Source organism: Rhipicephalus sanguineus, chromosome 2, assembly GCF_013339695.2.
Source record: "Rhipicephalus sanguineus isolate Rsan-2018 chromosome 2, BIME_Rsan_1.4, whole genome shotgun sequence".
In the NCBI taxonomy this organism is placed as follows: domain Eukaryota; kingdom Metazoa; phylum Arthropoda; class Arachnida; order Ixodida; family Ixodidae; genus Rhipicephalus; species Rhipicephalus sanguineus.
In genome coordinates, this window is record NC_051177.1 from 19,143,754 (window position 1) to 19,156,409 (window position 12,656).

The 12,656-nt window shown below is 50.7% G+C and overlaps 1 protein-coding gene across 1 annotated transcript; it reads left to right on the top strand.

Moving 5' to 3' along the window:
• Positions 1-439: 439 nt before the first annotated feature.
• LOC119381073 (uncharacterized) lies at positions 440-3,073 on the top strand. Its single transcript, XM_037649062.2, has one exon. The coding sequence runs from the start codon at positions 715-717 to the stop codon at positions 2,785-2,787; it is 2,073 nt and encodes a 690-aa protein (XP_037504990.1). The 5' UTR covers positions 440-714; the 3' UTR covers positions 2,788-3,073.
• Positions 3,074-12,656: the final 9,583 nt, after the last annotated feature.

The window sequence follows — 12,656 nt, forward strand, 5'->3', positions numbered from 1 at the left end:
ATACAAATGCAGCGCCGCAGATGCACGACTCACCACGAGGGCCCGAGGGAAGCGAGCCGCGGTACCGTCCCCCCCCCCCCCCCGCCCCCCGGACCTACCGTGGCCGTCGTCCATCCGCGCGCGCCGCCACACCCCAAAAGAGAGAGACTCCTTGCCGAAATCGAGCGATACAGCAGGCAGCTCTGTTCGCAACAGTGGTTTGCACTCTGCAGCCAGGCTGACGGGCAACTGCACCGCAGCGGCACCTGGAAACTCCTCAGGCAACTGATGGATGAGACCAAGAGCTGCGAATACCAAAGTACGCGCATGGCCCAAATACTACACACCACAGCTCGCCAACTGGGAGAAGAGGAGTTGTATAAGCGCCTTAACGAACGCTACCTCCCCATCACCAGTAACGAAGATCACCCGGACTACGCTGGCCAGCCGAACTCCCACCTCGACCGAGACATAGAGACATGGGAAGTGAGGCAGGCCGCGCAGGACCTGAACTGTCGGTCGGCAGCCGGACCCGACAAAGTTACTAACAAAGCACTACGCAACCTGAGCGACGCAGCCATCACATCGCTGACACGTTACTACAACGACTGCTGGCGGGACGGTAAGCTGCCCAATGCCTGGAAGACAGCGAAGACTATCCTGCTGCCAAAGCCAAACAAGCCACCGGGGATAGAGGGCCTGCGTCCCATCTCGCTTACGTCTTGCGTGGGCAAGATGCTGGAGCATGTCCTCAACACACGGTGGAACCGCTACCTGGAGGCGCATAACGTCTACCCGGACTCAATGCTCGGCTTTCGGGCCAAGCTGGGAACGCAAGACGCCATGCTCCTGATCCAAAGAGAAGTCCTTGACCCCCCGGGCGGGATTCCGAAGAACGACAACCGAGCGATCTTGGGCTTGGACCTGCAGAGTGCGTTCGACAACGTCCGACACTCGGCGATCCTGGCTCAGGTGTCCCGCCTGGGGCTAGGTGTAAGATCATATAACTACATCAGAGCCTTCCTCTCCGGCCGCACGGCCCGATTGGAGGTGGGAGGCACGAAGCTTGAAGAAAGAGAGATGGGCAGTGTCGGGACCCCTCAGGGCTCGGTGATCTCCCCATTCCTGTTCAACATAGTCATGATCGAGGTGGCCAGGCGTCTGGAGGCGCTGGGCCCGGGGATCCGACACTGCCTCTACGCCGACGACGTAACCATCTGGGCCACGGGTGGGAGCGACGGGGATATCGAGGCGGGCCTGCAGGCAGCGGTAGAAGCCGTGGAGTCCGCGCTCTCGGGCACGGGCCTGCGGTGTTCACCGCAAAAGTCACAGCTGCTCATCCTGCCGCCACCAGGAAGACACAAGAAAAAGGCGAGTCAGGAAGCGGTCGAGAACATCGTCGTGCGCACTAGCGACGGTGTGCCGATCCCGCATGCTCCGGGGTTACGGATCCTGGGGATGTTCGTGGATGGCACCCAGACCAACGCCACGGCGGTCAAGAACATCACAACCAAGATGGGCATTGCAGCACGCCTGATCAAACGAGTCTCGTCCCGATACCGGGGCATGAACGAGAGGGGGCTCCTGCGCCTGCTGCAGGCTTTCGTCGTAAGCCATGCGGCATATGCGGGGGCCTTCCACCGCTGGACGTGTGCGGAGCGAGCCAAGATCGACGCCGCCATCCGGAAAGCCTACACGGGGGCCTTGGGACTCCTGCCGGGCACGAAGACCACGGCCTTGCTGTCTCTGGGAGCACACAACACGCTCTCGGAGATTAGCGAGGCCCAAAGAGCATCGCAGCTGAGCCGCCTAAGCAGCACGGCAGCGGGCAGAAGACTACTAGACCGGGCGGGATTACTACCTCCAGGCGAACGTGTGGGTACAGGACCGTACGGCGAACTGGAAGAGCAAGCCCTCCTAAGCGACGAAGCGGCGAGGAAGATTATCGTCTACCCGCTGCCCAAGAACACCGACCCAGAGAGAGACGAGGGCAGGCGAGCGGCACGAGCGGTGGCGCTGGCCCGTCAGCACCAACAAGACGAGGGTGCAGTCTACGTGGACGCCGCAAGGTATCCGAGGAGACGCAACGCCTTTGTAGCGACGGTGGTCCGAGCTACTACCGGAGAACTGCTAACAGCCAGTACCGTGCGCGCCCGAACAGCCGGCCAGGCGGAGGAGGTGGCGATTGCTTTGGCCATGGGCCTACCGGGTACGCGCACGGTGCTAAGCGACTCGAAGTCGGCGATCAAGAACTTCGCCCGAGGCACGATCTGGCAGGGCACGGAGCGGCTAATGAGGTCCATCGAGGCCACGTGGGCCGCCCGAGGTGCCGCTGCGGGACCGACCATTGCTCTCAAGTGGTTCCCGGCCCACATGGGTCGGCAACTAGCACCCGACATCGAAAACCGCAACGAAGAGGCGGACGCCGCGGCCCGTGATCTCATTACGTGCCGGACCGCGACAGTCCGTCCCTCCGAGACCAGCGGAGAAGACCAAAAAGAGGACTTCGAGCCCCTCACCGACTACGGTGGGATCCTGGCGGCTTACAGAGAAGTCAGGAGAGCCTTCCCGCACCCGCACCGAGAACTCTCGCGCGCGGAGGCAGTAAAGTTCCGACAGTTGCAGACCGAGTGCGTGCTGACACCGGCTCTGGCCCGGCACGTGTGCCCCGACATGTTCGTGGACGCAAAGTGCAGTGTGTGCGAACGTGAACTAGCTACTCTCCGCCACATCATGTGGGGAGTTGTAACAGTGCTATGCACAGTGGGAACGGGCAGTGCCAGGACGCCACGTATCCCGAAGAGGTGAGAGCGTGGATACGCTCCGAAGACCTGAAGACGCAACGAAGGGCCATCCAGCGGCTTGAGGAGGCTTTGGCGAAGCAACGGAGAAAAGGAGCCGACGACCCGTCCAACGGGCGCGGAGGCACCCGAGTAACTGTCGCCTAGCTGGAGCACAACATCCTCGAGGTCTAGGCTCTGAGATTATCGGACTCTAATAGCCGTAATCTTAAGATAGGGAACATCCGCGCCCTGCGAGGCCGGGGACTTCCCACACGCCGGATGTGTAAATAAATGTTATTTCTCTCTCTCTTGCCGTTTCTATGCGCCGGCCTAAATTCTCCGCGGCGGCGATGCCGGCGCCACCGCGCTAAACTCGGGGTTACAGCAAGCGCATCCCTGACCTTGGACGAACGTCTCCGCTTACGCCAAGCACATGCGTTGCAAACACAGCGGCCGCGCCCAAGCTACGGCAGTCGCCTTTTTTCTACAATGTAACGCATTTCCCACTGTAATATACATAAGGCTCCATAGGAAATAACGTGGGAAACATATAGATCCATGGCATAGTGAAAACCGACTCGGACCCACCACTTCGTAAGTGTGTAGAACCCCTTACATCCGATGTATACAGGAGCACGAACCTCAAACCTTTCAAGAATGTAGGGTATCAAGGACGACGGAGTGTTATTTCTGCAGCAGTTTCTTAAATTATAGTGGTTGTTTACAGTAATTCATACAGTCGATACAACTACGAACCATACTTCACATACGTGATTGACATTGCTGTGGGTGTCAGTCTCCCTTTAAACAGCGCTTTCTTTTATTGCGATAGCAATTGTATGGACACTCGACGGGTTGTTGACGTCACCGTCGGCGTCGCCGTCATGTTCCGTATAAAGTCCAAATCGATAACATCGCCCCGCGCATTATGTGTTATACCCGCGAGTAAAAACGCGCGAGCGCTGGCGACGAACGAGGCTGAAGCAGAGATGAAACGAGCCGGCCCATCTCCGACGCACGGAGGGCGCATGCGATAACATCATCATCCCGCGTGCGACGACTGCTCCTCAAGCAGAGAGGAAACGCCCCGCCCGAAGAGGAGCATGAAGGAAAGCCGGGGGGGGGGGGGCAGGGCTGTGTCGCTCGAGCTGCAACTGTGAACACTGATATAAATGCGCGGTCGCGATCGCTGGCGCGCGCTTTCTCGGCAGGCATCAGCAAACGGCTCGTGCTGTGCTCTCAATGCGAAGAGACTGGACGACAACCGCTTCTCTCCTTGGAGCGGCCATATTCTCTTACAGCAGCGTTTTGTAGAGTTACGCGAGATCGTATCCCAAAGAGTTAGCTGCTAGCCTTACCTCGTATAACATTACAATTTGTTGCTGTCACATTCATTGCTTCGCCCTTGCGGTTAAACTGCGATTTTATGCAATCATCCCTGCCACAATCACGCAACGACAGTTCGATACCATGCGCACGAGTATACATAGCCACCGAGAAAGCGTCTTCACACAGCGCCCGGTAACGCGCGGCTATATACGCACGATTTCCAGCCTGTGTACCGTTAGTCATAGGTTATTCAAACGTGATACGCAAGGGAATGATCTTTAGGCGTGTGGTACCGCGTAAAGCCGCATGCACGTGACGTACCTCTCTCTACCGTGTTCTCACGGGCTCATGTATTTGCGGACATTATATCATAATACTATATATACATATATATACATACTATATATATATATACATATATATATATATATATATATATATATATATATATATATCTATATCTATATATATATATATATATATATATATATATATGTATATATATATATAGAGAGAGAGAGAGAGGCAAACCAATACCGCGATCTGTGCGATGTCAGCGCACGTTGAACACCAGGTGGTCGAAATTTCCGTAGCCCTCCGCTACGGCGTGCCTCCTAATGATATCGTGCTTTTGCCATGTAAACCCCAGATAATATTATTAGACTGCAAGAAAACCGCATCTCTCCCTGGAGCGGCAGTATTCTCTTACACCAGCGTTTTGTAGAGTTACGTGAGATTGGATCCAAAGGGGTTCGAACCTTACTTCGCATAACATTACAATTTGTTGCTTTCGCATTCATCACTTCGCCCTTGCGGCGAAACTGTGATTTTTCTTTCTTTCTTTCTCCCTCCCTCCCTCCCCCCCCCCCCCGCCCCCGGTTTAAGTCAAACTGCGCTTGCAAGCCGCGAGCATCGGGAAGTCTGGAAAGTGACTTGCTGTCACTAATCTTTTTTCTTTCCTGCTTCCATTGTTATTTTTTAAGTCACTCGACCGCGTAATCTGAATATGATGGTCTTTTTCTTTCCGCAGACGTCTGAAGCAAACAGCAGCTGGACAAAGGTTGCGGGCAACTCTGCGCTCGTACAGACGTTCCTTTTGACATTTTTGGGAGAATGGGGCGATAGGTCGCAGATCTCTACGATCGCTCTCGCAGCCAGTGAGGTATGGGCAAGTGTGCACTGCGTGAACGCGTGCTAGAAATTACGGTAACGAACTAATTTTCGCGCAAATAACAATATCGCGATCGGTCCCCCGAACAATTCGCATTTCTAGAACAATGTTAACTAATTCAACTCTGCAAACTGTGGTGTGAACAATTTATTTTGAAAATTAAAATTGGGTCATATAAGAGCGTCGTTCACGGGGCTTTAAAAAGCGTCGTCACAATTTTTTATAAACAGAAGCGATGATATTATAAAGCTGTTTCCTCGAAATTGCTTTTATCATAGCTGCACAGGGTGATTCAAGAAATGTGTCCGAACATCCTTAAAAGTATAAGGAATGCGATATTTGCCCGCTGCCTTAGTAATTACTTTTCCTTTGCGTCAGACATCTGAAGATGGCTATTAACATCATTTGGGACAGTAATTAAATAAATTAACTTAATTACTTTTTTAGTTAGCGGGGATCGGCGGTCGCCGCTTTGAGATTGCTGAAAAGCGGCCTCTTGTAATAACTGCGAGGTAATGAAATTCAACCAAATTCACCGGCGAGACCGAAAGTGGCACGCGGGAGAGCGCAACTTCCATATTCTTCCGAGACGTCCACAACGAGTGAGCGTCGTTACATCAACCATCTACCGGTTTCGTTTAGCGGGTGTGCTGGCTACGCTTGCGATTATACAGGACGCATAGCGCACGCATAGCGTTAACGAATGCAGAAGAACTATAATACATCTGCAATCGTTGTCGTGAACAGCGACGTCATTCTGGTCGTCTGCTAGTTGCGCTCATCGGCGCTTCGGTTTCGGTTTCGCCGGTGAATTTAGTCGAAATTCATTACTGCGCAGTTATTACTGCAGGCCGCTTTTTCGAAATCTGGAAGTTGTAATGGGCTCTGCGCATTGATGACTTCAATTCTCCCATTTTATGTGACGCCTGTTTCCACCAATTAAAACTTGATTAATTGAATGTCTTTAATTAATGTCCTAAATGATGTCTTTCGCCATCTTAAGATGCCTGCCACCGCAGCAAAAGTAATTGTTAAAGGCAGCGAGCGAATATCCCGTTTCCCTTGTTTTTAAATATTTTCGGACACATTTCTTGAAAGAAACACCCTGTATGAACGGCTATAAGACTATATATAGCATTGCTCATCGTGTGAGACGAGCTTACTTAAAACCATATTAAAATATGTTCGAGGCTACGTTCGCCACTAATGCGCGGTCAGAGTTGCCCATGTATGCGGGATAATGGAACAGGACAAACATTTCGAGTTTGGAATTTTGGTGTCAGGGCAGGGTCCTTTAATGCGAGATATGGAACCTGAGTCCAGATTTCAGAGAGGCTGACGCTGATAATTTATTCCTGGTAATGAATCCCACCCCAAAAATTGCAATATTAAATCTAAAGAACGCATCTTTGCAGCTTGCAAAAACCCTGGATGTGAGTATTTTGGTCTCAGCTTCGTGCAAGCTCATGCATCGTTATCGTTCGAAGGCGATCCATTATTCATTGGCAATTCGGTACTGCAGGACTACCATAAATAGTACACTAAATTAGCTGAAAAATACATGTGATAGTGTCTTTCTTACCCGTTCAAAATTTAAGGTATTTAATTTGTCTATGTGGGTCGTTTGCAGTATATACGGCACCACATCACCACAAATGTGTGTGTGTGAGAGAGAGAGAGAGATGCACTATAGTAGTAAAGTAGTATGACCAATGTATGCGTGATGATATCTGTGTCACTCTTTGGCTCTGGTTTTTGCACCACTACGCCACTTACCCAAGCAATCTTATGTGTACTTTTGGTATGTTTGTGCCTATAGCTTGAAGATTCACCTGCTGTGTCTAAACAAAGACCTAGTTATTTTAATATGTATTGTACGAAGCACCGAATTTATGAATGAATGAAAAGAGCGGCTGTCGTTTGCAGTTCGCCCCACTTCAAACAAGCGGGGAATTAAGCTTCTAAGAGGAGGGCCATATACCCTTGAGAAGTATAAAGCTTGTGGTCTTCGTAGCCTACAGCTTTACACAGCGGAATAGGAGGCATACGATATGACCAAGCTTTCCAGCTGTGCACTGTGTAGCGGGACGGCAAATGATCAGCTTTTGTTAAGCGACGACGCACTATTAAGCTTATGTGCTGTATTTCAGAGCGTCACGAAAGTTGCTGCGGGCGCCATCTTGGGCCACGCGGTGTGCATCTTGGTTGCTGCCTACGGCGGATGCCTGATAGCAAACAGGATGTCCTTGCGTTCAGGTGAGTGAAACGTCAATTATCAGCAGCTGTGAAAACTGACCATGAATAAGTGGTCTTAGTAACATTAATGGCCTAAAGGTGCTGCCTGTAGAGTTACACCTGATGACTTCTACCTCCGTTGCAGAGGCGTCAGTTAAGGAGGGTGGCAGGTCAGGGATGCCCCCACTCCCCTCCCGGGTCGCATAATTTCACCGGCTGAATTTTGTTCTATTCATATAGTACGCTGCTGGAATGAATCTTGCATCCATAACTTTTCAAATTTTGATCACAACACTGATTTATTTCGCATGCCCCCCCCCCCCCCCCCTTAATGCACGGTTCGTGCGGTGTTAGACACCCCCGTCCCCCTTCGGGTGACGCCGTCTGAGTCGCCCACCCTACCTCCAGGGAAAATCGGAAAACCTACTCCTATGTTGTGTGGCACATGGTGAAGCTATTTTCTCAAAGTGGAATTAAATACAAAATGAGGCTCTGTCATCAATAACGCTGCAAAGAAGACATTTGCTGAACTCCCGACAAAGTGAAGTGAAGTGCAATAGAGCGAATTTGGGCATGTTGGTGTAGCATAGTGAAACACACAGCGCGAAACAACGACGGGGACACAGAAAGGAAACACACACAGCGCTGACAAAATTACAGCACTCCCGACAAAATTACAGCAATTCATTCTGACTTAATCTAATTTCTGCGTCATTTCTTGCGTATGTATACAGCATTAGGCAGTTTTAGAATAGCGTACGCAAAGCTTTGCGTTGGCTCTTCGCGCAACTGCGCATGCGTCGTACGCTAACCGCTTGCGGGCTCCCGTTAAGTGACGGAAATAGCGGGCCGCAAACGCTAACGCTAACTTAGCGTACGCTATTCTAAAACTGCCTATTGTCATTTCCTTTCTGTATTGCTCTTGTTGCGAACGCAGAGGCCACCGTCAGGCGATCAAAGCATTCAGCCTCTGTCTCCTCGGGCAAGACCTGAAATAAACTGGAATTAAATTGATAAAATAAATGCGACGTCCCATATCAAAATAAATGTGCTAATGCTATGTTAAAATCTCTCCGCGCTGCACAGGTCAACGTGCGTGCTCTGGTTGAGTCAAGAGGGCTGGTGTCTTCGTCTCCGCCGCCCGGATTTCGCGCGCCTAATGTTGCACATGTGTTATATCAAAGCGAAAAGCAATTCAATGCATTCGCTGGCCTCTGTTAATTCGCTCTTTTATTCTCGCCAACGTTTTGAAAGCCACTTTCGGAGTCATCCAGTGAGATGCGTTCGTTTTTGCCTGCGTGCAGACAGCGTGCTCATTAAGTTAACTGGGGCCGATTGAACCGTGAACCTTCTTACATTTGTTAAACTTATTGCTATCGCGGTCAGTGCCTTTCGGGCTTTCTCGATGATCGACTTTGTGACATGAATAAATGATTGGTTGACCGATCGACTATTTCGCATGTGGCTGTGCGCGTGTGTATGAGCAATTTACCGTGTCTACTGCACCCTTATTCTGTAGATTAAGGTGCAAGGTGCTTGCCTTCAATTAACCTATTACACTTCCTTTTCTCTCCCCTTTTCAGTTACTCTTCTTGGTGGCTGCGTCTTCTTACTGCTAGCCTGCTCGAACGTCATTATGGGTCCCACAGTATGACAACTGCATGGCACCACGCGCGCTTCCCCATCATTTCCATTGTGTGTTTTATTCGCCGCCAATTAAACTCATTTGCGCCCTTTCCAGTGCTGCAGCCTTCATTCACTAGACCGCTAACAAACAGTTCAAGCAAACCGTTGTAGAAAGTGAAATTGCGCGTATGCTCCATTGGCTGCAAGTGACTCGTGAGCGTGCTTCTGGCGTCTATAGATAGCTTGCACGTGACGTCATCGACGCAGCTTCTGAACGTAGTGGTACTCCAAGATGGCGGCTTTGGTGACGTGAACGCAACATAAACACATTACGATTAAGCTGCTTCAATGTGATAACGACGCGGCATGAAAGTTATTGGCCTCTTTGCATGAATGACCAAAGAACCTGCGTGTGATGTTCTGATTACATTTATGTGACATTACAAACTTCGCGTCCCCCCATGCTGGTGCTCCAGCACGGCGGTTTCAGTGACATCAGTGCAAACCACTTTTAAGCTAAATGGACAGCATCAAAACAAGATGTGGCGTACATATAGCTTCGTTCTATTGACTTTGCGGAATAGTAATTTATTTATTTTTTATTATAGATACCGCGATCTTATACAAGATCTTGGCAGCGTGGTACATATGTAGGTGCATAAAACAGAAAAATAACAAAGGGAAAAATAATCAACGAGTTTCCTCACACAGTTTTAAAGAACAAAACAAAAAGGCAAAACACGTTACTTTAACAATTTTCAAATCGAACAGACAATGAGTTAGCACGAGAAGAAAAAAAAAAGAAACACGAACAATCTCAGCCAGACAAAAAAAAAAAGATTCCTATCGAAGGTGTGATTCAAATTGCGATAGCGCATCCTGTGTCACAGTTATATCGGGCAGTTTGTTCCAATCCACTATCGTAATAATAATATCTGGTTGACAATCCACTATCGTCCTAGGAAAAAAAGAATGAAGCAATTTATACGAACCAAGAACATTAAGGGCGTTTGTAGGGTTGTCCAAAATGCTGAGCGGTTAGTTGCAAGTGAGTTGGTGGTTCTCATTGTTTCACTCCGCCTCTGCGTTATCTGGCCATAAAAATGGCTGCGAGGTGGCCAGCCGGCAACGCTGGTGGCCAGACTAGCTGTTAGTAATTCTTTATTCTAGTAGAACTCGCTGTCGGGCTAGTTGGTACATGTCTGAATTAAATAGTCAACTTCGCGCCAAAATAAGAGATGTTCCACTTGAATACAGTGATGATGACCTACTGGAGTATCTTAAAGATGTCGGAGTAATCTCAGTCACACGACAAAAGAGATGGACAAGAAATGAAGACGGAAGTGCCACAATGCAGCCTATACGTAATGTAATACTCCAGTTTAGGCATGACATGCCATTGCCAAAAAGAGTTGCTCTCGGCTTTACGGTTCACACTGTCGAGGAATACATTGAGCCGGCTGTAAGGTGCTACAACTGCCAGAGATATGGGCACATGGCTAAGACTTGCAGGGGAACCAAGAGATGCAAGGTATGTGCGGGCGCACATGATTACAAAGAATGCACCTCGAAGCGTCAACCTAAGTGTGCCAACTGTGCTGGACCACATCCGGCGTCGTTTTCAGGCTTGTTGCGTCAGAGCACCTGACCGAACGGGGAGGCGAATAAACACCTGCACTTCGTTGAAAGTCCACGGCATCGCGGTCAGCGTCTACCCTGCGACCAAGCAAAGGGCCCGCACCTGCCACCTGGAAGCAGGGACTTAGCCCTGCATGCATTGTCTGAAATCCAGTCGTTTCAGCCAGCCCCGTCGATTGACGCCTGTCGTTTCAGCCAGCCCCATCGATTGACGCCAGTCGTTCTTTGAAGCTACCCAGCTACGGAAAGCAACATTCCTGAGGACGATGGAAAGGCTGCTCCACACCTGGGACCAAAGAGCCACCCTGTCAACAATGGACTGGTCCCCTATTTAAGACCGGCCTGGTCCGTTGTTAGAGAGACGCCCCAGCCGACTTGGTCGTGCTGGCAGGCTCTGTCCTGCTATAACCTGCTATAACCTGCTATTACCTGCTATTACCTGCTATTTCTGCTATAAACGTTGTTACGTTTTGTAAACGTTTTGCCTCTTTGATCTGCCCACAGCGATAGTCCGACATCTCCGGCATCATCGGCTCGCCAGCCTCCCGGCTTTCCTCGACACGAAACCCCCATTCATAACAGTGGTGGCAGCGGTGGGATACCACGACCCCGTATCTCGAGCTGCGCACCCGAGGGCCTACCCCATTCGTAACAGTGGTGGCAGCGGTGGGATACCACGACCCCGTATCTCGAGCTGCGCACCCGAGGGCCTATACCCATTCCTAACAGTGGTTGGCAGCGCTGGGATACGCTACCCTACGGTTGGCAAGCCGGATCGGATCCCTGCAGGCACCAGGACGACCGCGACACCGCTTGACGGCAGCAACGAGTTCAACGAACGTCGGCCGCTTTGGTTGGGTGGGATACGCTACCTCATCTCAACGTTTGGCTTCGCTGGGATACGCTACCCTCATCTCAACGTTTGGCTTCGCTGGGATACGCTACCTTCATCTCATCGTTCGACACGCTGGGATACGCTACCTCATCTCATCGTTGGACAAGGTGGGATACGCTACCTCAACGTTTGGCTGCACGGGGATATGCTACTCTGATCTCAACGGTTGGAAAGTTGGACCAGATCCCTGCAGGCCCGAGGAGCGAGGACGCTCACGACACCGCTCGACGGCAGCCACGAGTTCGACCGGAGTCAGCTACTTTGGTTGGGTGAGTGCCCAACGTTTACTGGTCATTTCGCCAGACCTCTCTAGCACAAGCAGATGCTAGGAGAGAATTTTGTGTTTTTTGTTTGATTCATTTACTCACTTTAAACCACGATATTAGTTTTAAAGTAAGAGTAAATGTTGTAGAAAGGCATCACGAGAGACGAGATCGCGATGGAGAAATACCGAGTGCAGGACCTCCTTGAAATTTGTGAGGACTTGGGGATTTCCGCCGGGTCCGCAAAAACAAAGGAAGCGATTCTCGAGGTGATGCGGGCGGAGAACGTGACGATCGAGGAAGCTGACGAGACCTGGGAGGATATTTGCGAGAAAAAGCGGAAGGCGGAAGAACGCGAAAGGCGCGAAGAGAGGCAGGCTCAAAGGCGTCGCGAAGAGCATGAACATGCTCTCAGAATGAAAATGCTTGATCATGAAATTCAGGCGCTGAAGTGGCAGCAGGCACAAAGCCAACTCAGGATCTTCGAGATGGGCAATGACATTGTGTCTTTTCTCGTTAAGTTTGAAAAGGTCTGCGAGGAGGTTGGTGTTAGCCGAAACCTTTGGTTAGAGAGGCTTGTCACGTTGCTGCCGCGCCAAACTGCATGCGTTCTGGAGCGCTTATCTGCTGAGGAAGCGCAAGACTTTGATAAGGCCAAAGAAGCCTTGTTGCGCCACTTCGCTGCTCCAGGTCCCGCTGACTGCGAAAGTCGAGAAGAGAGCCTAGCGCATGAAGCG

Coding starts and splice junctions, on each gene's coding strand:
- LOC119381073 (XM_037649062.2), top strand. CDS start 715: ATGCTGGAGCATGTCCTCAACACACGGTGGAACCGCTACCTGGAGGCG.